Consider the following 22103-nt stretch of genomic DNA (forward strand, 5'->3'; position numbering starts at 1 on the left):
CGTTGCTCTGTCCCAGCTCCTGCCAACCTAGCAGTTCGAAAGCACGCCAGTGCAATTAGATAAATAGGTACCGCTGTGGCGGGAAGGTAAACGGCAGTTTCATGCTCTCTGGCACTCATCACAGTATTCCGTTGTGCCAGAAGTGGTTTAGTCATGCTGGCCACATGACCCGGAAAGCTGTCTGCTGACCAATGCTAATTCCCTTGGCCTGAAAGCGAGATGAGTGCCGCAACCCCATAGTCACCTTTGACTGGACTTGACCATCCAGGAATCCTTTACCTTTACCATTGCAGGCCAGTACATTTCCGAGCACAGTTCAAAGTTTTGGTGTTGAGCTTTCAAGCCCTACCTGGCTCCAGCCCTGAAGCATCGTCTCCTCCCCCATTGTTTAGCCTGGACACTGAGGTGGGTGGGTGGGGTTTATCCAGGAAACAGGCTTGAGTGTAAAGGGTTAAGCTCCCGTGCCTCAGTCCCAAACCAGAGATGCATTCATAAATCTCTATTATAATGTGCAGTTTTTATCAGGAGATTATGAGCCTAGGCGATGTTATTTCAGAGCCTTGAAGGTAGCATGGCAGAGCTGTTTTTGTCTGCAGGCACACATATCCTTTCTTTCTTTGGTCCTACTATGGTCTCTTCCTAAACAGGTTTTTCAGGATTTGAAGCCTCAGGAAGTAGAACTCAGAAACCAAAGCAGAACGGGGAAAATGAGAGCAGAGAAACAGGGGGAATAAGTACAAACAATAATAAAACCTCTTTTATACCATTTCCAAGGTTGTGATCAAATGTATCTAAGCCAAGCCTCACTCACTCAAGGCATAGGAGTGAGCAAACCTACAGGGGAAGGCGGGAACATAAGTTACCTTACCTTACTTGATCTGCCTGGTAGGCCAATACCTATCATTGGCCAAATTGGACAGGTGGGTGGGGCTGCCCACCTGTCAATCGCCTGACATCGCAATCACATCAGTTGAGAATGATTGGGAGTTCAAAGCACCAGGCTGCGTTTGCAAAGAGCCTGTGCTGCCAAAGAGCCACTGATCTCTGCTTATCAGCTGACAGAAAGTAGCTTCAAGACTGCTTTCTGCAGGGATCAACAACGCAAGTGGTGGCCAAACTTGGCCTTCCAGCTGTTTTGGGACTACAGATCCCATCATCCCTGACCACTGGTCCTGTTAGCTAGGGATGATGGAAGTTGTAGTCCAAAAACAGCAGGAGGGCCAAGTTTGGCCACCACGGAACTATGTGGTCTGTTCCTTACAGGGAACTCAGTGGTGCAGCTGACATAGGATGTCAGGTGTGGGGCAGGTGGGTAAGGTACAGTGGTACCTTGGGTTAAGAACTTAATTCGTTCTGGAGGTCCGTTCTTAACCTGAAACTGTTCTTAACCTGAAGCACCACTTTAGCTAATGGGGCCTCCTGTTGCTGCCGCGCCGCCGGGGCACAATTTCTGTTCTCATCCTGAGGCAAAGTTCTTAACCCGAGGTACTATTTCTGGGTTAGCAGAGTCTGTAACCTGAAGCGTATGTAACCTGAGGTACCACTGTACTGTGGTTTAGGGAAAACAGCCTTGCAGGCCAAAATGGGACCCGTGTAAGTCTTGCATCGAGGGAAATTTCCTCTCCCACAACGTATTTAAATGAGGGGTGCTCCTAGTCTAACTTCTGTCCTTCTCTCTCACTACCTCCACAGGTGTAGAACAGGTCAGCATCTCCTTGGACCTGGAAGCCGAGTTCCACTTTACTCACCTCATAATGAAGTTTAAGGTACTGAGATCTCTACCAAATGAGCGGAAGCAGTGCAATGAATACTAGATGCCTTTATAGGAACTAACAGGAGCACTGCTGACGAAATACCCAATAAGCACCGCTACCTCTAATACTAGGGATGCGGGTGGTGCTGTGGGTTAAATCACAGAGCCTAGGACTTGCTGATCTGAAGGTCAACGGTTCGAATCCCCGCTCCCGTTGCTCAGTCCCTGCTCCTGCCAACCTAGCAGTTCAAAAGCACGTCAAAGTGCAAGTAGAAAATTGGTACAGGAAGGTAAACGGCGTTTCCATGCGCTGCTCTGGTTCCCCAGAAGCGGCTTAGTCATGCTGGCCACATGACCCGGAAGCTGTACGCCGGCTCCCTCGGCCAATAAAGTGAGATGAGCGCAGCAACCCCAGAGTCGGACACGTCTGGACCTAATTGTCAGGGGTCCCCTTTACCTTACCTCTAATACTAAGACAGCGGTGGCATTCTTTATGTATTTCAGTAGGTACCCTGACTTTCTGCAGGTGACACCGAAGGTGGATAGGTCTCTGCGCCTAACTAAAATAGTGCCAATGGAGGGATCGGCTGCTGATGCAAATAGCAGATTAGTGGAGTGATATTCTTTGGGATTGCAGTGGGGGAAAAGGGTTAGGAATATATGTGGCTGCTTTTTATTGAGTGAGACTGCTGGGCCATCGTGCTCAGTCCTGTTAGCACACTAATGGGCAGCAGCTTCTCAGAATTTCAAACATGGTTGTCTGCCAGCCCACACTTAGAGCTGCCAGGAATGGAACCTGGGACCTTGTGCATAAAAAACAGATGCTTTACCACGGAGTTACAGCCCTTCCTTAAATTCCTTCTTGCTCCCTGTGGCAATCCTGATAATTATCAGTGCCCTACTGCTTTCACAGTGGCTGCTATTTGCATATTTTGCGTGCTAAATGCAAAGTCACGTTTCACGATATGTCTGGTGTGGTGGTAAACCAACCACAAGCCTTGGCTTCCATTGATGGCTAGTTTGGAGCGAAACAAACACTACAAGCCCAGATCTGGATGACACGACAGGCCTGTCCCAGAATCCCGGAGTAATGCTGGAGGAGTTGAGATGCTAGAAGCAAAAATCCGCTCACAAGCAAATTAAAATGCAGTCATTCCTCTACTTGCCCGTGTGGAATCTGCAGAGCACCTGAAAACTCTCCGAACCTGCAATGAGAAAACCCAGTTTCTCCAGTTCACAAGCACCTGCCTTGCTTTGCTGAAATGTTTTATGTTTTTATTTAGAGTTACTTTTTTGCAGTTGAGGGGGGGCGGATTGGTTGGAGAAGGAACGCTGAAACTCAACTGTCCACTTTGCTCCCCTTTTCTCATGCAGACATTCCGCCCAGCGGCCATGTTGATTGAACGTTCGTCAGATTTCGGGCGCAGCTGGAAGGTTTATCGCTACTTTGCCTTCAACTGCTCTAAGCTCTTCCCTGGCGTCCCCATGCAAGTCCCAACACACGTCAACCAGGCGATCTGTGACCAGCGATACTCCGAGATTGAGCCCTCCAGCCATGGCGAGGTCAGTGCTACCCTGCTAAAGTAGGATTAAGGAACAGAACCACCTTTACACCCCCCCCCCAAAAAAAGCCCCACAAAAACAAAACAAAATGAGATTTAGAATTTCATGGCCAGATACTAATCAAAATTTTGTCAAATTCAGATTTTTAATCTGGGGATCAGTTTGGGAAATGCTCAATTCTGCCATATTCTAATATATAGAATAAGAGAACAAGAAGAACATACGTTTAAAGAAGATTGGAAAACGTTTATTGAATATATGGGAAATAATTGTGTATAGCTGAAAACGCCGGCAGCATTAAGATAAATTCGGCAGTGTAAATAAGTTTTGATGGATGCAATAATGACATAGTTTCTTTCAGTTTTGCTAGATGTATACACACGCGTAGGGGCCTAACTGGCCAAAATGCCAGAGATCCATGATCGGATCTTTTGTTTTTAAATTGTAGCAAATATCAGCTGTGGGAGGAGAGGAAGGGTTTAACCCTTTCCTCCCAAACCACTTTCCTGATGAAAATCCCCCACCCGCAGCTGCTATTTATTCCATTAGGGTAAAAATTGCATGCACATCTTAACCTTTCTCTGTAGGTGATTTTCAAAGTGCTGGATCCGGCGGTGAAAGTTGAGGACCCATACAGCCAGGAAATCCAAGGTATGAATGTAACAAGCAGCAGGGATGGCATAGCGGGGGGAGAAGCACTTGCCCGACCTCCAGGCTGGTGAATTAATGGACGCGGGAGGCGCTGTGGGTGAAACCACAGAGCCTAGGACTTGCAGATCAGAAGCTCGGCGGTTCGAATCCCCGCAATGGGGTGAGCTCCCGTTGCTCGGTCCCTGCTCCTGCCAACCTAGCAGTTCGAAAGCACGTCAAAGTGCAAGTAGATAAATAGGTACCACTCCTGTGGGAAGGTAAACGGCGTTTCCGTGCGCTGCTCTGGTTCGCCAGAAGCGGCTTAGTCATGCTGGCCACATGACCCGGAAGCTCCCTCGGCCAATAAAGCGAGATGAGCGCCGCAACCCCAGAGTCGTCCGCGACTGGACCTAATGGTCAGGGGTCCCTTTACCTTTACCATGAAGTGGAGGTGCACTGTGGTGCAAATGTACTGGTTGGAATGCTGGATCGGCTTCTGCCGTGTGCCTGGACTACATCAGTGAGTAAACAAACAAACCCCTGTGTTGCAAAATATGAGTCAGCAATATCAAAAGCAACACGAACAGAAGTCTGAAAGTCTCTGAAAGTCCTTAAATGAATCATGGTGCCAGACTTTACCCGGCAGAGAACAAGCTGCGAAGCTTTGTATAATCAGCAAATGTCCAACTCTGAACTCTGCTGAACAGTGTTTCCAGATAACAACTACTGTTTCGTTGAATTCTTCATCAGCCAATTAGTTCAACACTCGTAAAGTAGAAAGATATTCGTTAACTGAAAATAAAATATTCAAACGATGACCTGCACATGCGTAGCAACAACTTCAAATAGCGTAGAAATGATAAACTATAACATAAAAAAGTTACATTTAGTTAGTTAATTAGTTAGTTTTGATGTTTTGAATTATTTCATAAAGTTTTTCATATTTGTAATTGTTTCTGGCCATTGTGTTGCTTTTGATATTGCTGGACTAGATCCGTGGCAGACCTTGGGGTTCTCAAATTTCAATGACACCCTGTGTGACGCCAAAATTTGCCGCCCCTCGTCTTCCATTCTGCATCATAGTTGCAGTGCCCAGTGCAACTGCACCAGTTGTATGCTTCTAAATTCACCTCTTACTAGGTGACCCTGTTGGGATACTGCCAGGGAGACAAAGTCCATCTTGACCTCCATGTCGTCTCCGGACGTCCATTGATCTCCCGTAGACACGCAGTATCAGCAATTAGCGACACGAGCTCTAGAAATAGCTTCCCACATTCTAGAGCCGATGCATGCTCTTATCAGCAGATAAAGTACAGCGAAAGATGCACCCAGGAGAGCATGATTTACAAGTTTATTCAGCGTTGATCAGAACAAAGAAAATCACGACTGCCTGCTTCAGTGTTCCGGCACCGAGAGAGAAACGAAAGCAAAGACACAACATAAACATCCTGTGAGAACAGGAAATACGCAGGCTGTGACACAAACATCCTGCTCCCTTTTAAGGTGGAAAGGAAATATCCTAACAGACCCTTGCCATTCCTTCCCACTCTACAATTCTATGTACCATGCACCATAAGCAGCAGCATCTCACCTACCTACCAGAAGGTCAGGTAGGCGTCCCTGCTCCCACAACAACACCTGCTACCAGTAGCAAGGAAAGGGGTTGGCCCTTAGAGGTGGGACTTTTATTGGAGATAAGCCCGGTCAGAGATTGAGGGAAATCTTCCAAACATCTGGGAGGTGAGATGGGACCATAAAGTCACCATAGCCCTCGGGGACTGAATGCCAGGTGGGAAAGGACCAGGGCAATTAGCACTCAAAGAGAGACAGAAAGAGACTGACAGGTTGCAGATGGAGGGACTCCGCTGACATCAAAACAGCAAATCTTAGATGCCAAGAGATGTTCAACATGAAGCGTGGACCACTTACAAACGCCATCTCCAGCTCCTCGAAAGATTCCATCAATGGTGTCTCCGAAAAAATTTGGGAGGACAGGCAAACTAATGCCAGTGTACTGGAAGAAGCAAAGATCACCAGTGTCGAAGCAATGCTTCTTCAACATCAGCTTTGTTGGACTGGTCATGTTGTGCAGATGCCTGATTATCCTCTTCCAAAGCAACTACTCTATTCCAAACTTAAAAATGGAAAGTGTAATGCTGGTGGTCAACAAAAAAGGTTCAAAGACTCTCTCAAGGCAAATATTTAAAAATGTAGTATAAACACCGACAACTGGGGAAAACTGGCCTGTGAGTGCTCCAATTGGAGAACGGCCTTTACCAAAGGTGTTATGGGCTTTGAAGACACTCAAACTAACACGCTAAGAGGAAGGTACGTTTGGCAAACTCTCACCATGATCAACTCCCGCCCAGAAACCTATGTCCCCACTGTGGAAGGACGTGTGGATCCAGAACTGGCAACCACAGTCACTTATGGACTCACTTTTAAAACCGTGTTTATGGAAGACAATCTTACTCAGCTACCAGTGATCGCGAAAGCAGAAGAACAGAATGATATCTGGGATTGGCAACTTGTAGTCATCTGCTTGTTGTTGGACTTCAATTCCCATCAGCCCCAGACAACATGGCCAATGCTCAGGGATGATGGGAGTTGAAGTCCAAGAACATCTTGAGGGCCACAGGCTCTGTCTCTGGCATAAAACATTGGTATGTACTATTGCTGCAACCTGGCTCAAGGTATTTGATCATGTTCTTGCTTACAAATGAATGAATTTGCTTAATTTAAATTTTGCATTACCAAAAAGTCAGTACAAATTTCAGTGTCTGAAGTGTGAGAGAATTTACAGTTTGACAAACGGAAGAATTGGAGAGGGAACAAGAATGTATTTTTCACTTACTGGTGATGATGCAAAAAATGTTAGTAGCCCAGTATGGGGAGAAACAAGGGGGAGTAAAGCAGTGGGAAACAAAATGTTGGACTTCAGTTAAATATGCAAAAGTGATTTATTGGATAAAATACAGAGAAAAGGAAGGGAAAGGAGTCGGAACAAATTATTTCAAGAATATTACAGTTAAAAACCCTGTTTGGTTTGCGATTAATTGGATTGAATTGTTGGAGAATCAGGGAATAATAAGAGTATTTGAGATGTGTTAGAGAAGAAAGAACAGTTAATAATTTAGGAAGCAAAGAGACCTTGAATAATGTAAGATATGTGTATGGTGTTATTGTACTTCTGTACATTGTTATTTGTATGTATTTATAGAACTATGCGCAGAAAAACAAATGAAAGGCACCAATCACTGTTAGAAAGCAAGGCCGTCTTTATTTATTTTCTGAATCCCTTTTGCAATAGCACACAATTGTATGTACAATTGCGCCCTTAGCGCTCTCTTACCAGGGGTGCCAACTTGGATAAAATGGGAGGGGGGGCAGGTAAGCTCTGCTCTGCATAATCAATCACAAGATGCGGCACACACATACCATTTAAATAGCAATGTCCATCAACTGGGGGTGGGTGCACCTTCTTAAATATTTTATTGGGGGCGGGTGAAGGGACCTCAGCTTCTCGGAGTTGGCTCCTATGCTCTCTACCAATTAAAATGATGAAAGGCTGAAGCCCTAACACGTTCTTGTTGTTGTTGGCATCCGTTTGTCTTGGGAGATAATAATAATAATGATAATAATTTTTTATTTATACCCCACCCTTCCCGGTTCAGAAAACTGGGCTCAGGTCGGCTGACAACAAATTTAAAACACTTAATTGATGCAAAAAAGAAGAAGAAGAAAAGCATAAAATACAGTATAAAACGTGAATAACAATAAATTCAGAATTCAATAATCAATTTAGGGGGAAAATCCATCCAATAAACATTAGATGGTCACCAGGGCTAGCTGGCTAAATTAGTCCTATTTGGGCCAGCAAGGAGACAAGGGGAGAATTAGCTGTGGGATCCCAGAGTGGGTAATCTTCATAAAAGGGGGGGGGAAGGGAAGGAAGGGGAATAAAAGATCAGGTTAAGTTCAAGTTGAAAGCCAGGCGGAATAGCTGTCTTACAGGCCCTGTGGAAGGAAGTTAAATCCTGCAGGGCCCTGGTCTCATGGGACAGAGCATTCCACCAGGTCGGAGTCATCACTGAGAAGGCCCTGGCCCTGGTGGAGAATAATCTTCTGACAACAGAAGAGTGTACCTTCAGGAGTAAAGTCAAGCTGTTATAGAGTTACAGCGCCTGCTGTGGCTGTAGAGGCCGATATGGGAGAGACATGTTTTATTGCAGGTGGGGCAGATGTATCTGTGTGGAATCCAGGGGAGCAGCCTGAGATTGGTGGGTGGGGGACTGAGGCTACAGGAGTCTAGGAGCTAAAGCTCTGCACCAAAACATCTCCTTCCCTCCTGACCAGATCTGTTGCGCGTCACCAACCTGCGGGTGAACTTCACAAAGCTGCACACTCTGGGCGACAACCTACTCGACTTTCGGCATCAGGTGCTGCAGAAATACTACTACGCCGTGTACGAGATGGTGCTGCGTGGGAGCTGCTTCTGCTACGGGCACGCCTCAGAGTGTGCCCCCCTGGCTGGAGCGCCAAGCAGAGTGGAAGGCATGGTAAGGACCTTATCAGTGTTGGGGAAGACTGGCGCTGGGAGTTCAGGTTGCAGCCCTATAGCCAGGAAGACAGGAAAAGGGGAGGCACACTTAGTGAGACTAGGGCCCTGTGGGACTTGACATCTTTCCGCAGGGCCTGCAAGACAGAGCTGTTACACCAGGCATTTGGCCAGGGCACAGCCTGACCCCCTCCTTTGGCAATCCTCACAGAACTCTAGCCCAATTGGTTGCCATCAATCTGATTTGAATTAATTTTATAATGGAATGATTTTAAAATGTCGTACTATTTTATTGTTGTTAGCCGCTGCCCTGAGCCCGGCTTTGGCTGGGGAGGGCGGGATATAAATAAAATTTATTATTTATTATTTATTATTATTATTATTTATTATAGTGGTCAGAGCGGTCATGCTGGGCTTGGCTTTTTCATTTGGAGTATGGAGACCCCACTGTGTGGGGACTTTGCGATACAGTTCTCCAACCATGTAATTTATATAATAATGCAGTTCTAATGAATACATTAGTGAAAATAACATGTAAAAATAATAATACAGTGGTACCTCGGGTTACATACGCTTCAGGTTACAGACTCCGCTAACCCAGAAATAGTGCTTCAGGTTAAGAACTTTGCTTCAGGATGAGAACAGAAATCATGCTCCGGCGGCACGGCGGCAGCAGGAGGCCCCATTAGCTAAAGTGGTGCTTCAGGTTAAGAACAGTTTCAAGTTAAGAACAGACCTCCAGAACGAATTAAGTACTTAACCCGAGGTACCACTGTAACATGCTTCGTAGTGGGAGAAATCGCTTGCAAAAATTTGCACATTGGGTGAAATGCACACTAAAAATGAATTTTCATGAGGGCTTCTTCCTATAAAAAAACCAACCCAATAACAACAAACAGATGTGGAAATGTAGAGAATTGAAGTTAAGGTTAGAAAAAACTGAAACTGACAGATTCATCTATCCCTACCCGGCAGGTAGTAGAGAGGCTACAGCCTTGGTGCTTCTGCTTACTGTATCTGTCGGGAGAATGTGACACACAGACTCCCAATTGTGTGTAGAGAACATGCCAAAAGCACAATTTCCATCAACTGGAAGTGTAGATTCTCTTGTTGGAATCCATTTTGCAGTTTGAGAAAACCTCATTCTTAAGCTTGCAGAGCCAGTGTGGGTGTGTTCTGGGATAGAAAGAGAAGGCACATACTAAGGGAAATTTCCAGCCCAGTGGACATTCCACCTAGACACTTTTTTTTAATGGTTTAAGTAATTCTCAAAGGGGACGCGGGTGGCGCTGTGGGTAAAAGCTCAGCGCCTAGGACTTGCCGATCGCATGGTCGGCGGTTCGAATCCCAGCTCCTGCCCACCTAGCAGTTCAAAAGCACCCTTAAGTGCAAGTAGATAAATAGGTACTGCTTTATAGCGGGAAGGTAAACGGCGTTTCCGTGCGCTGCTCTGGTGCCGGTTCGCCGGAGCAGCTTCGTCACGCTGGCCATGTGACCCGGAAGTGTCTGCGGACAGCGCTGGCTCCCGGCCTCTAGAGTGAGATGAGCGCACAACCCAAGAGTCTGTCAAGACTGGCCCGTATGGGCAGGGGTACCTTTACCTTTACTAATTCTCAAACCTTATTCAGGGTTATTTGTTCTCCACAAACATCAGATCTAGAAACCTAGGGTTGCATTCGGTGAAGTCATGCTCTTAAGGCAAGGACTTCTGCCAGTGCAATGAGACTTCCTTTTCCATGCTTGCCCCCTTTTCCATGCTTGCCAATCAGAAGGTCGGCGGTTCGAATTCCCGTGACGGGGTGAGCTCCCATTGCTCGGTCCCTGCTCCTGCCAACCTAGCAGTTCAAAAGCGCATCAAAGTTCAAGTAGATAATTAGGTAGCGCTCCGGCGAGAAGGTAAATGGCGTTTCCGTGCGCTGCTCTGTTTCGCCAGAAGCGGCTTAGTCATGCTGGCCACATGACCCAGAAGCTGTACGCCGGCTCCCTCGGCCAATAAAGCGAGTTGAGCGCCGCAACCCCAGAGTCGGTCACGACTGGACCTAACGGTCAGGGGTCCCTTTACCTTTACCCCGCCCATCTGGCCGAGTTTCCCCAGCCACTGTCGGCAGCTTCCAACAAAGATTAAAAATACATTAAAATGTCATACATTAAAAACTTCCCTGAACAGGGCTGCCTTCAGATGTCTTCTAAATGTCAGGTAGTTGTTTATCTCTTTGACATCCCATGGGAGGGCGTTCCACAGGGCGGGCGCCACTACCGAGAAGGCCCTCTGCCTGGTTCCCTGTAGCTTTGTTTCTCGCAGTGAGGGAACCGCCAGAAGGCCCTCGGCGCTGAACCTCAGTGTCCAGGCAGAACAATGGGGAGGGGGAAATGTTCCTTCAGGTATACTGGGCCGAGGCCGTTTAGGGCTTTAAAGGTCACCACCAGCACTTGGCTGGGTGCAACCCTGGCTCTTAAAACAAATCAAGCCGCTTGTATTCTTCAAGGGTTATTAGAACCTGTTACAGGATTGTGTTCACATAGCTTCTGACTATATGGCCATCAGCCACGCTTTGCCATCTTGGGCTCCGGGTCACATGGGGCCTACTCAGCAGCACCCAGGCACAAGAGGTCCTCCTTATAAATATCTCCATGCTGAGTGGCACTCTGCTTTCATTCCCCTGGGCTGTGCCAAGGCTCTGGATGCCCCTCTCACCCGTCTCCTCTGCCCCAGATCCACGGACGATGCGTGTGCAAGCACCACACCAAGGGCCTCAACTGCGAGCTCTGCAAGGACTTCTTCCAGGAGTTGCCATGGAGACCAGCTGAGGCCCACAACCCACACGCCTGCAAAGGTGAGGGTGTTTTTGCGCATGCCGGAAGGTGTGGGGAATTGGGTGGCGAAGCAGTGGGAGTCAATGGAAGGAGATATTTCCCTGGGGGAGGGGGGCTGGCATGTTTGGGTATGGCAGCATCCCCAGGCTTTGGGCAGATAGGTAGCAGAGGCTTGGAAAAGCTAATCAACTATGGGAGGGCTATGAAACATTCACAATTACATTTATTTACAAGTGGAAGAAATTCTCAGAAGTGTATGTGGAGGCCTGGACAGGCTACCGTACAAGAGTTCCTTGTCCTCTGTCTCTTGTTTCTAAGGCTTCTGTATGCAGGCATTGGTGGTTCCTTAGTCTTGCCTAACATTTTAAAGAAACGATGTTGTGCAGGCTCTTACAGAAGAACTTAAGAAGAGTTCTGCTGGGTCAGTCCTATGGCCCATGTAGTCCAGCATCGTTTTCTCACAGTGGCCAACCAGAGGCCTGTGGGAAGACTGCAGCAGCCACAAATAGCACACACATGGGGCAGGTGAGAGCCTCAGCAATAGCAGCAATGGTGGCCTAGCCCACGGGTTTATGATCCTGTTACATGGATGCAATTCAGGTCACAGGAAAGGAGGAGCAAGCGGAATAAGCAGGAGTTTGCGGCGCCCTTTAACTTTGCCCCTGGCTTCTCCACAGAGTGCAACTGCAACGAGCACTCCCACAAGTGCCACTTTGACATGGCCGTGTACCTGGCCACGGGCAACACCAGCGGCGGGGTCTGCGATGAGTGTGAACACAACACCATGGGCCGCCATTGCCAGCTCTGCAAGCCGTTCTACTACCGCAACCCTCTGGCTGACATCCGTGCCAGCACGGCGTGTATCCGTGAGTGCCCTTCTATCGTCCCAGTCGCTGTCTTTTTTATTATGATGATACTGCATCGTGACGTGAATCGCCTCAAACAGGGTTTACTGTGGGGAGACAGCATACAGATAAACGGTGGCTGCGATCTCCAGATCTATTTGCGGTATTGATTTTTATTGTTACACGCCATTTTGAATGGTGCGAGATTCCGGGCTTTCCAGGCGCTCACCCAGGGTTCGTGTTTCCTTTGCAACGAGGCACAGTGGAGACTGTGGTGTCTTTATGATAGATGGCTTGTTTGTCCACAGAGAGTCAGTGTGGTGTAGTGGTTAAGAGCGGTAGACTCGTAATCTGGTGAACCGGGTTCGTGTCTCCGCTCCTCCACATGCAGCTGCTGGGTGACCTTGGGCCAGTCACACTTCTTTGAAGTCTCTCAGCTCCACTCACCTCACAGAGTGTCTGTTGTGGGGGAGGAAGGGAAAGGAGATTGTTAGCCGCTTTGAGACTCCCTAGTGTAGTGATAAAGCGGGATATCAAATCCAAACTACTACTACTACTCTTCTTCTTCTTCTTCTTCTTCTTCATCTTCTTCTTCTTCTTACACATATACACAACCTGAGCCCTGTGATGGGAGGGTTCACCACGTTAATGTCCCAAGGCAGTCTTGCTTCTCCCTTAGCCACAGCCATGGATCCCTGCAGAAACCAGGCCGACTGTTTTGCCATAATAAAAATTGATTGAGAGGCCTGGCTCCATCTCTAGCTTGCTGCTTTACTTCTAGGTCACATCACTCAATTCTCCAGTCTGGCCTTATTCCTTTATAAGTAATAGACAGTTGAGAGAGGAAGGCCCATCCATTTGACCTCTGGCACAGAGCTACTTTTTTTGTTCCATTAACAAAGTGGGCCATTACCAGTCTGGCCTGGCTATTCCAACAATTGAATCTGTGCTGGATCCAGGAATTAGAAGCAGGGCTCAGGCATACAACCTAATCCCCCCCCAAAAAAAACCCCACTTATAACAGTACGTAATTGAGAACATTGGCAGACTTTAGCCTGTCAAATTTCAGCAAGGCCCTCTCTCTCTTGATGAAATATTTTCACAATGGAAGAAACCTATATATGAAACAAGTAACAAAAGGAATAGGGACACGGGTGGCGCTGTGGGTTAAAGCCTCAGCGCCTAGGGCTTGCCGATCAAAAGGTCGGCGGTTCGAATCCCCGCAGCGGGGTGCGCTCCCGTTGTTCGGTCCCAGTGCCTGCCAACCTAGCAGTTCGAAAGCACTCTCGGGTGCGAGTAGATAAATAGGGACCGCTTACTAGCGGGAAGGTAAACGGCGTTTCCGTGTGCGGCTCTGGCTCGCCAGAGCAGCGATGTCACGCTGGCCATGTGACCCGGAAGTGTCTTCGGACAGCGCTGGCCCCCGGCCTCTTTGAGTGAGATGGGCGCACAACCCTAGAGTCTGTCAAGACTGGCCCGTACGGGCAGGGGTACCTTTACCTTTACCTTTAACAAAAGGAACACCTCATAATATGAAATACTCCATAATATTTCATAATATGAAATACTCCACAACTAACAGACTGTGCTCAACCTCCTGGCATAAAAAAAGAATGAAAAAAGCAAAGGCAAAAGTTTTTAAAGTCACGTATTGGTTTAGTCATGCTGGCCCCATGACCCAGAAAGCTGTCTGTGGACAAACGCCGGCTCCCTCGGCCTGAAAGCTAGATGAGCGCCGCAACTCCAGAGTCGCCTTTGACCGGACTTAATTGTCCAGGGATTCTATACCTTTACCTCTTCTTGTTTCACCTTAATGAAACTTGTGTGATTGGAAGGGAACATAAAGGGAAACTCCCTTTTAACGTAAGTTGTAAATGGGACCCGAACAGTATCCAATTTCTTTTCTCCCACAGCATGTGACTGCGACCCTGTGGGCTCCTTGGACGGTGGCGTTTGTGACAGTCATACAGATGCGATGCTGGGCATGATCGCTGGGCAGTGCCGCTGCAAAGAGAACGTCAAAGGCGTGCGTTGCGACAGCTGCAAAGAGGCCTTTTACGGACTGAGCCGCAATGACCCTCTTGGGTGCCAGCGTTAGTATCGGTGACCGTCTGGGGTCACCAGACTTTGTGGGGGCAGGTGTGGAGTCAAGTTGTGCCAGCACGGATACAGGGTGTTGAGGGGGGGGGGGGAGAGGAAGGGCTTGATATCTGGGTTGTTCCAGAGGCAGTGGCCTGTGCAAAATGCGGCAGCTAGGTTGCTTGTGGGGACAAAACACCCCCAGCATATAACCCCTTGCTAGCGGGATTTGCCCTGGCGGCAATCTGGGGTAAGGCCAAGTTCAAGGTGTTGTCATTAATGTATAAGGCTCTATGCAGCTCAGAACCAGGCTACTTGAAACACACCCAGTATATTTGTGTGTTCTGTGGGAGGGTGTCTGCTACTGGTGGAGGAAGAGGAGTACAGGGGGAGTGCACCGCCCCCGGCAGCGAAATCCCGGTGGGGTGCCATTGTGGCTGGCCCCCCCCCCCGGCGCTGGGCGCCACGCCCCCAGGACACGCGCCACGCCCCTTGACATGCACCAGCCCCGCCCCCTCCTGCTCTCCACCCCCCCCCCCGGTGCTGGAGCATGAAGCTTTGCCACTGTCTTCTGCAAGTTCCAAAGATCTCAGAAGTCTACTTCACATTAACTTGGAGCAAGGGTTTTAAGTTGGCTGCCCCTGATCTGTGGAACAACATTTCTCACGAGATACAACAGGGGCCCACTCTGCACTTTTCAGAAATAAATGAAGATGTTTTTTGTTCCAGCCAGATGGATGGGGTATTGCCATGAGAGTCTATTGATATTAAAAAGGGGCACGGGTGGCGCTGTGGTCTAAACCACTGAGCCTCTTGGGCTTGCTGATCAGAAGGTCGGCGATTCAAAACTGTACGATGGGGTCTGGATAGAATTATGAACTCTGTTTGGACTGATTTCGACTGATTTGGACATTAACGCAGTAGCAAGAAGATGATCAGAATCCCCCTTCAGATCTTGAAATATGGGTCCCCCCAACAAAATTTAAAATTTGGCTTTGTAATTCGGAATTTATGTGATGTGATTTAATTTGATTTGATTTGATTGACTGGTTAATAAAAAATATTTTAAAAAAATAAAACAAAACTGTACGATGGGGTGAGCTCCTGTTGCTCAGCTCCTGCCAACCTAGCAGCTTGAAAGCATACCAGTGCAAGTAGATAAATAGGTACCGCTGTGGCGGGAAGGTAAACGGTGTTTCTGTGTGCTCTGGCTTCCGTCATGGTGTTCCGTTCTGCCAGAAGCTGTTTAGTCATGCTGGCCACATGACCTGGAAAGCTGTCTGTGGACAAATGCCGGCTCCCTCAGCCTGAAAGTGAAATGAGCGCTCTAACCCCATAGTTGCCTTTGACTGGATTTAACTGTCCAGGGGTCCTTTACCTTTTACCTTTATTCATTTTGTTATCATTTTGTTTTAAATGCATTGGCTGTTTTAAACTTAATTTATTGCACATTGCCTTGAAATGATTGCATAGAGGCCGATGGATAAATTATTATTCTTATGAGCAACAGTAGTAACACTTCTACCACAATTTGAATTTTTTTCTGTTCGGCTTCAGGCACCAACATGTCTGGAATCTGAATGGCACTTCCGTTTCATTGCTTCGTAGAGTTTCCAGCCTTTCCCAAGCCCCCTAATTCTTGCTCTCCTATAGCCGGTGTTTCACGAGTTCTAGCCATCTGTCCCGCAGCCAAGACAATGGGATTAAAAATTCTAAATTATTAAAAATGTGTTCCTTTTGGCTTAAAGCAATACAACCTGTGCATTCAGGAGACACGCCTGATTTGATTTACCCTATTTTTCGCTCTATAGGACGCACCTTGTTTTAGACGGGGAGAACAAGGGGAAAAAATATCTCCCCCTTTCTGCTCAGCGCCCCTTCAGCAAAGCGGCAGGAGAAACGGAGCGCCTTCCATTTCTCCTCCCGCTTTGCTGAAGGGGCGCTGCGCAGTTCTCCCTCTCTGCTGAAGCCGGGAGAGTCTTGCTCTCCCAGATTCAGCAAAAGGAACCCGAAGCCTGCAGAGCGCAGCAGGAACTTGCACTGTGCTCCGGAGGCTTGCCGTTGCTTTCACTGAAGCCTGGAGAGCGAGAGGAGTCGGTGACCCCTTTTTCTCTCCAGGCTTCAGCAAAAGCAATGCGAAGCCTCCGGAGCGCGGAGGGAGTGCTCCCTCTGCGCTTCGGAGGCTTCATGTTGCTATCGCTGAAGCCAAGGAGCCTGCATTCGGTCCATAGGACATACACACATTTCCCCTTAATTTTTGGAGGGGGGAAAGTGTGTCCTATAGAGCGAAAAATACGGTAATGTATTCTGCTTGCAGAATCTGGGTGTTTGCGGGGGGGGGGAGGGTTGAGCAATGGGTGGGGTAGTTGCCTCGAATTCTGGAGCCCTGCTGAGCTGGGCCAGGAGATCAAGATGGCTTAGCCTTGTGGCAGGCATAACCGGATGAAAACCCATTGAAAGTGCTAGTTATGTGTGTTCTCAGCCTGCAGGTGTGACCCTCGTGGGATTATCCCAGGTAGCCTCCCCTGCGACCACATCAGCGGCGACTGCTACTGCAAGCGATTTGTCGCCGGGCGATACTGCAACCAATGTTTGGTGAGTAGATGTCGCAGAACCATTAAAAGGCGTGATGCGGATACTCCAGGCCTGAATATTCTTTAGTTGAACTAGTGGTCTTTTTCCTCCACAGCCTGAATACTGGGGTTTGAGCAATGATATGGCTGGCTGCCGGAGCTGTGCTTGTGATTTTGGAGGTGCCTACAGCAACAGGTTGGAATGGAAGGGACATGGGCTGGGCTGGGGAAGGGGAGGGGAGGGGAGGGAAGGGGAGGGAGGGAACGGCGCTCCGTGGCTGGCAAGGGGAGGGAAGAGTGCAGGAATGGCCAACTTCTATATTCTCAGGGGCCACTCAGGTGTCCAAGGGATGGAATTAGCGCTCCAAAGGTGTCATGGGCTTTGAAGACACTCGAACTCAGGCACAAGGGAGAAACGTGGTAAGAAGAAGGCACGCTTGGCAAACCCACATCATGATCAACTCCCGTCCGGAAACCAATGTCCCCACTGTGGAAGGACGTGTGGATCCAGAATTGGCCTCCAGAGTCACTTACAGACTCATTGTTAAAACCGTGTTTATGGAAGACAATCTTACTCGGCTACGAGTGATCGCCAGAGAAGAAAGAAGAAGAGTGGTCAAGCTCTGTACTACATCTGACGCCATCTCTCACTTCGCAGCACTGCATGAAATCATGGAAAATAAGTAAAAAGGTTGCTTTTGCAGTGAAGGTCATGCAAGCATATTTTAAACTTCTTAACTGCACGTTGTTTTAATTGTAAGTGGTTCTGTGAGGCCCCATTTAAAGCAGTATCATATCACTTTAAACATTCATTCCTTCCCCCACAGCCAACAGCTCTAGCTTGTTTCTATTATTATTATTATTATTATTATTATTATTATTATGCTGCAAGATCTTAGGTGACCTGTATTCCCCTCAGAGAGCCACAATTCCCAGAGTTCCCTCCCTGGAAGAGGGATGAATTGTGAAACCACTCTGAGAATTGTAGCTCCGCGAGAGGAAAATAAAGGGTCTCTTAAAACTTCTCAACACCCTTGACAAACTACCGTTCCCTGGATTCTATGGAGGAAGCTTTGACTTTTAAAAAAATGGCACGAGACTGCTTTAAATGTGTAGTGCAGAGTTGTGATTGTAAAAAAAGCTGAACTTGCTATACTTGCGCATTGCGGCTTTTTTGGGGTCTAGGACAGTGGTAGGGAAACTCCATCCCGCAGGCCTAATTAGACCCACCTGGCCTCCCCATTTTGACTGCCATGTGGTTTGTCCCAAAACAATACCTGAGGCCAAGCCCTGGACAGGTAAACACATGGGGTCAAATGGACAAGGAAGAATCCGGAGCACACTCTTTAAGTGCCCTCCCGATTCTTTCTTTCCAGCTGCAGGTTAAAGTGAATCAAGAGACTGTTTACTTGAGTGTGCAACCTCCCTCTCTCTTTTGCACCCCTTTTGCCGAACCTACTCCAACGGCAGGGCTCAAATATTCTCCCATTGTTCTCATTCTCTGTCTGTCTCGCTGTCTCTCTCTCTCTCCAGGTGTTCCATGGATGATGGGCAATGCCCCTGTCGGCCCCACCTCATCGGGCGCCAGTGTGATGAAGTGCAGCCGGGGTTTTTCTGCATGCCCCTGGACTATTATATGTATGAAGCAGAGCATGCCACAGGACTTGCACCAACCCATCAGGGCCTGCCAGTGAGTGCACTGGGACAGAGGAAGGGAAAGGGGAGCGTGAGAACCCGGGACATAGAGCGAGGGGGGCTGTGTCTGTAAAACTGCTAGTGAATGTGGGTTACTTGTCCATTTCCTGTCCATTTCTTGCATTTCTTGTGGGTGTTGTCCAAGAGACCTTGTTGTCCTTGGAGCACGCACACCTTCATGGGGACTGAAAAGTTTCCAGCCCAGCTTACTGGCCCAAATCAGAACCTTGCATACACTGACCCACTTGCATGCCACAAATTCATTCATGAATTCAGAATGTTTTGTATGTGGAAGCACATGAGCATGTAAGGCACATCACCACAGAGGTGTCTGCAGGCAAGGAGAAAATTCATTAAAACTGTCCCGGTGGCTCAATCAGTCAATCATGGGCTGGTAGGATGGAAGGCAAGGAGGGCCAATGGTAGGTGGAACCAGAGCCAATGGCAGGCAGAGGCAACCCATTCTAGTTTCATCCCCATTCTCCTCCCTGCTGACTTCTAGGACTAAACTAGACTAGACTGGACTAATAATAATAATAATAATAATAATAATATATTTATACCCCTCCCATCTGGCTGGGTTTCCCCAGCCACTCTGGGCGGCTTCCAACAAAACAATAAAATACAATAACCTATTAAACATTAAAAGCTTCTCTAAACAAGGTTGCCTTCAGATGTCTTCTAAAAGTTTGGTATTATTTTTCTCTTTGACATCTGATGGGAGGGCGTTCCATAGGGTGGGTGCCACTACTGAGAAGGCCCTCTGCCTGGTTCCCTGTAACTTGGCTTCTCGTAGCGAGGGAACCGCCAGAAGGCCCTCGTCGCTGGACTTCAGTGTCCGGGCAGAACGATGGAGGTGGAGACGCTCCTTCAGGTATACTGGACTGAGGCCATTTAGGGCTTTAAAGGTCAGCACCAACACTTTGAATTGTGCTCGGAAACGTACTGGGAGCCAGTGTAGGTCTTTCAAGACCGGTGTTATATGGTCTCGGCGGCCGCTCCCAGTCACCAGTCTAGCTGCCACAGTCTAGATCTAGACTAGACTAGATGGACAACACTTTTAAGTAAAAAGCCAAACATGTGTGGACCGAATGTGTGCAACTCCCCATTTGCCCATAAGGGACAACCTCCATTGGCTAAACCACACAATATGGGGTAGTTCCATGGGCTCCCTCTTTGCCTTGGCAGCCTCAGTGAGCCTTTCAGAGCCCCTTGGTTGCTGAATGGCTGAGGATCGAAACAGTTAGAAGGAGCAACCAATGGTGTTGGAAATAAAATCCCCCTCCTGCTTTGTTGTAGGGTGCCTTGCGGCCCGAGGCCCCTGTGGACTGTGTGGAATATTACAACGGGGTCCAGAACGGGCGCAAAGTGAGGCTGCGAAGACAGCACAGCACAATCAGACTCTTGCAGCAGCGAGCGGCGCTCCGAAGAGCCAGGCAACTTCAGCAGAAGGTGACCGAAATAGGGTGGGAGAGAGAGGATGCTGGGGGAAACCAGGGAAGGAAGTCAAGGGTGGTTTGGATCAGAACTCCAGGCCGCTCAGTAGAGGTGTTGTTGGTCCATAAAGCTGAGCTAAGGAGCAGCCACTTGGGTCTTCTTGGTCAGCTAGGTTAATTCTTTGCCTTGCACTTAGCCAGAAGGTAAAAGATACACTTGAATGGACACTATGCACTTTGTCATTGGAATCTGTTAAAGGCATCCTCCGTGAGTTGTGCGTGTCCGTGATTTTACGCAAGTAGAATTCAAGTGCTTTGTGGTTGGTCAGGAATGTCCTGCAGTGACTTAAGTGGTGTCGTGTGGGAGGACTTCAAAAACCAGGACGATTCTGCTCACAGCTCAGGTTCCCGAAAGCACCTCGCCTGCCTCTAGGAGTGTCAGATGGAGTGTCAGTTCCATACGGGGACTAACTGAGCAGGCGGAAAGGGCCAGGGGTCAGTTTAACAACCACCTCGGGCCGTATCCGGCCCATGGGCCATAGTTTGCCAACTCCTGACCTAATGACTGCAGTTAGCAGTCCATGAAGTTCTCAGGATGAAAAGAAGATGGAAAAGAGAGAGAGTAGCAGCATGACTTGTCCTTTTACCAGGTCTGGAAAGGTCTCGTCCACCCACTAGTCACATGCAAGGAAGGATGCTCCAGGCCAGGAAGAAGAGGAAGTTTTGACTGGCTGGACCAAACATTCCCTTGCATGTCCACTCTAGCAAAACAAGGAATGTTGTATTTGACTGCTCCCAGTGGATTACATCCCACAGGAGGTACCAGGTTCAATCCCCATCATCTCCTTGTAGGGCTGGGAAAGACCCCTGGCTGAAACCCTAGAGAGCCACTATCTGTAGGCAATACACATCTAGATGGAGTAATGGTCTGACTCAATGCAGTACAGTGCCCTATGTCCCTGCAGCTTTGCTGATGTAATGTTTTCACCCGCAGCCTGATGTGGAAGTCATGCACCGTGAGCATACAGGTCACATGATTACATGGACCGGCCCCGGCTTTGCACGCGTGAGGGATGGGGCTGGTTTATCCTTCCATATCGACAACATTCCCTACCCCATGGAATATGACATCCTGTTGCGCTATGAGCCTGAGGTGCGTGGAAGGAACTGGAGTGGGCGTGCGGGTGCTTGTTGTTGGGGGGAGAAGTTCTGGCATTTTCCTGAATGCTTGCATTATTGGATCATAAATTGATTGCTGGGGGGGGCGGGAACTGTAGCTGGGAGAACAAGAATACAGTGGTACCCCGCAAGATGAATGCCTCGCAAGACGGAAAACCCGCTAGACGAAAGGGTTTTCTGTTATTTGATGCGCTTCGCAGAACGAATTTCCCTATGGGCTTGCTTTGCAAGACGAAAATATATTGCGAGTCTTGAGATTTTTTTCCGCTCCCCACCCCCTTTTTCTAAGATGCTAAACCGCTAATAGCCTTTTAGCAGCTAATCCGCTAATCCCTTAAGCCTTTAATAGCCGCTAATAGCGCTAATCCGCTAATCCGCTAATAGGGTTGCTTCGCAAGACGAAAAAAACGCTAGACGAAGAGACTCGCGGAACGAATTAATTTCGTCTTGCAGGGCACCACTGTATTTCCATGAGGCTTATCATAATAATGCTTAATCTTTACAAGTAACTAAGTTCTCAGAGCACATAAAATTAGCTTGATAGCACTGACAACAACCTTGCAAGGTAGGCCATCCCCCATATTACAGACAGACAGATGAGACTATGGGATAGATTTGAAGCAGGGACTTACCAACTTATAACTCACACCCTTTCTGGAGCTGGAGAGTGGTTGAATAGCAGCGGAAAAGGAGGATTTGCCCCAGTTCTTTTAATCTATGCCCATCAACTGGAGATTCAATCCATATTACACATTGTGGAAAGAGTGCGACCATTCACATGCTGTTGGATTCCAATCCCCATCAGCCACAGTCAGTATAGCCATGTCAGGAGTCCAGTTCCTGGCCTGAGCGTAGTTAATTAAAAAGGATGCTTTAATGTCAAAACAAACAGATAGTTCTTCATTTATATATTTTTTATATTTTTATTGGTTTTTTTAACATATCATTTCCAACAATCATATAACATAACTTCTTATC

At 48.0% G+C, this 22103-nt stretch overlaps 1 protein-coding gene across 5 annotated transcripts in view; it reads left to right on the forward strand.

Moving 5' to 3' along the window:
* LOC310670072 (laminin subunit beta-1-like) overlaps positions 1–22103 on the forward strand; it is a 73796-nt gene that overhangs the window by 18452 nt on the left and 33241 nt on the right. For 4 of the 5 annotated variants that reach the window (XM_083424544.1, XM_083424541.1, XM_083424543.1 and 1 more), the window contains 12 exons: positions 1693–1766; positions 3128–3316; positions 3904–3967; positions 8303–8505; positions 11218–11338; positions 11996–12184; positions 14077–14256; positions 16725–16837; positions 16932–17011; positions 18349–18505; positions 19810–19962; positions 20941–21099. In XM_083424544.1, coding sequence (XP_083280670.1) covers positions 1693–1766; positions 3128–3316; positions 3904–3967; positions 8303–8505; positions 11218–11338; positions 11996–12184; positions 14077–14256; positions 16725–16837; positions 16932–17011; positions 18349–18505; positions 19810–19962; positions 20941–21099 — 1682 coding nt within the window. Of the gene's footprint in view, positions 1–1692; positions 1767–3127; positions 3317–3903; positions 3968–8302; positions 8506–11179; positions 11339–11995; positions 12185–14076; positions 14257–16724; positions 16838–16931; positions 17012–18348; positions 18506–19809; positions 19963–20940; positions 21100–22103 lie in introns of all 5 variants that reach the window. The other variant, XM_083424545.1, reaches the window with a different exon arrangement.

Source organism: Podarcis tiliguerta (assembly GCF_965153285.1).
Source record: "Podarcis tiliguerta genome assembly, chromosome: 2".
Classification (NCBI taxonomy): Eukaryota; Metazoa; Chordata; class Lepidosauria; order Squamata; family Lacertidae; genus Podarcis; species Podarcis tiliguerta.